Source organism: Penaeus japonicus, unplaced genomic scaffold (genome assembly GCF_977035675.1).
Source record: "Penaeus japonicus unplaced genomic scaffold, GWHDUDI00000001_assembly GWHDUDI00000037, whole genome shotgun sequence".
Lineage (NCBI taxonomy): Eukaryota > Metazoa > Arthropoda > Malacostraca > Decapoda > Penaeidae > Penaeus > Penaeus japonicus.
In genome coordinates this window covers 16,598,689-16,601,188 of record NW_028234439.1, presented here as the reverse complement: position 1 = coordinate 16,601,188, position 2,500 = coordinate 16,598,689, and the positions used below count along the sequence as shown (strand labels likewise).

Sequence of the window (2,500 nt, the reverse complement as noted above, 5' to 3'; positions counted from 1 at the left end):
CTTCGTGAACAAGGAAACTTGTACTGGTTAGTATTGTGATATTTTTTGTCGTGTGTTGTTCATGATATCTGAGTGACTTCAATTTCGATATATTATCAGTCCTTAATACAGGAAAGCAATATACGGTGTGCGACAAATGCCCCAATTCTCAAGGAAAATAGTTCGTGTCTCTAGGTAAAGGGAGTCCTAGTGTTGTGGATATTAAGATAGTCTTGATTTGTCAATTAAACCGAAGCTTAAGTCTTTTCAACATCACTCTATAGGCTTCAAAGATTCAATTGTGTGTGTAAGAATTATTTAAGTATGGTTTTTGATCCGCCTCCCTAACAGGAAAAGTAAAATATGACTTAATCAAGTAGTTTCGTTTGGTGTGCTCAACCTGATTATAGACTTCAGTCATGCAAATTGATATGTTAAACATGCTAACAGGCATACTCACCTGTTATTACTCTAAGTACACGTTCATTCCCTTCACGAGATGCGTAAAAACAAGCCACATACATTCAACTGGTGGGCCGGATATTGTATTTGCTTTCGGTATCGATTTCAATCATTTCTGTCTGTCTGTCAATTTCTGGAATCTTTCCCTGCATTAAACTCGAAGAGTAAGGCGCGGATAATCGCTGAATGCTAATCGTTGCACCTCGCATGAAGTCTGCCTTTCCCACAACCTACTTTTACTGCCACGTCAGGTCCTGTGGAGAGATACGAAAGCATTATCTCTGCAGTCGCGGGCAGACTGTCTAATCCCACATACAGTGAACTAAAACCCAAACGCTTTACCCCAACAGAGAGCGCCATGGCCATGATGCCGCAGGGAATGGCGGTCGCACCATACACAGCCGGGCCCCCCCCTGCGCCTATGGACGTCGAACACGGCTTCCAACACATGCCGCCGCTACACCCACAGCCGCCACAGCCGCAGCCCCACCACCAGCCGCAGCCGCAGTACCCACCGGTCATGCAGGCTCCGGCACCAGCTCCCGCCGAGGAAGAGCAGAACATTGATCAGCTAATGGTCGGCTCCGAGCCACCGTACGAGTGTAAAATCTGCGGGAAAGGCTTCGCTATTCCAGCGCGTCTGCAGCGCCACCACCGAGTTCACACGGGAGAAAAGCCTTTCAAGTGAGTTTCGCCCTTATTGTCTCGTGTGTAGCATATGCTATACTCGCATCATTTGTATATGACTAGCTCCCTTGTGCATACGACTCGCTCCCTTTGCTATGTCACTAACCTTATTTCCCTCGGTACTTGTACATTTATTGGGCAGGAAACCCTAGTAGACAAAGCCATCCGTTCTTATATTATACCCATATTATACCCATATTATACCCAAATTATACCCATAACTAAGTAAACCTTCTTCCTCAACAGATGCGAGTTCTGCGACAAGACCTTCAGCGTCAAGGAAAACCTGAACGTGCACCGCCGCATCCACACCAAGGAGCGCCCTTACAAGTGTAATATCTGCGACCGCGCCTTCGAGCACTCGGGCAAGCTCCACCGCCACATGAGGACCCACACAGGAGAACGGCCTCATAAGTGCGAGGTGAGGAGAAGCTACTGGGGCTTTTTTGACGTCTTTGTGTCAAATAGTGCATACAAATGTTATTTACTTTTAGCCGCGTTTGTCTCTCTTCTTGTACAGTTATGAGTATCTTGTGCTTAATGTATTGTTATCTTCATTCCAGGTTTGCGGTAAGACCTTTGTGCAGTCTGGCCAGCTCGTGATCCACATGCGGGCCCACACCGGGGAGAAACCATACACCTGCGAATACTGCCAGAAGGGTTTCACCTGCTCCAAGCAACTGAAGGTTCATATCCGTACCCATACAGGAGAAAAACCCTACGAATGCGACGTGTGCGGGAAGACATTTGGATACAATCATGTGCTGAAGATGCACAAAATGTCCCACCTCGGAGAGAAGCTTTACAAGTGCACTCTGTGCGAGGAATTCTTCTCCTCGCGGAAGTCTCTCGACCGCCACATCCGAGACCACAGCCAAGATCCCTGCTCGAGCCGCAAGCAGCAGCCCGCCAAGCAGGTGCCCGAGACTCGCCAGCAGTGGCAGGCATCGCCCCCAGCACTGACTGCCACGGATTCAAGCTCTCACTCCTCCCCCACCAACTCGTCCCCCACCAGCTCCTCGTCTCCGACATCAGTCTCTTGGGACAGTGATTCCGCGGAGCAACAACAGCTGCCGTTTCGTGAGTTTCGAAGATCCCCGGAAGGGCCAGCCGCCAGCGGACCAGAAGTATATACCTGCTCAGGATACGACAACTTCGGCTCTCGATCTCCTGGGTACGTCAGCGATGACAGCGGTCGAGGAGCTAGCCCCGTCAGCGACACTCTCTCCCCACCTCGATCTCCAGTCTCTGCTGGACCTCCTCTAAACAGCCAGCTGCCGCAGCCTCCTCACATCATCGACGCTCCGCCCATGGCGCCACGAGCTCCCGAGGACTACAACTTGTTCCTGCGGCGGCTCTACCCGTCCCTCGT

General features: G+C 50.3%; 1 protein-coding gene across 1 annotated transcript in view; it reads left to right on the top strand.

The window, feature by feature from the left end:
• Positions 1-2,500, top strand: part of LOC122248517 (uncharacterized) — a 3,544-nt gene that overhangs the window by 238 nt on the left and 806 nt on the right. The window contains exons 1-4 of the mRNA XM_043008571.2: positions 1-26; positions 792-1,125; positions 1,375-1,549; positions 1,692-2,500. The exon at positions 1-26 is cut by the window's left edge and continues 238 nt beyond it; the exon at positions 1,692-2,500 is cut by the window's right edge and continues 806 nt beyond it. Of these exons, the coding sequence (XP_042864505.1) occupies positions 800-1,125; positions 1,375-1,549; positions 1,692-2,500 (1,310 nt within the window). The 5' untranslated portion in view covers positions 1-26; positions 792-799. The remainder of the gene's footprint in view (positions 27-791; positions 1,126-1,374; positions 1,550-1,691) is intronic.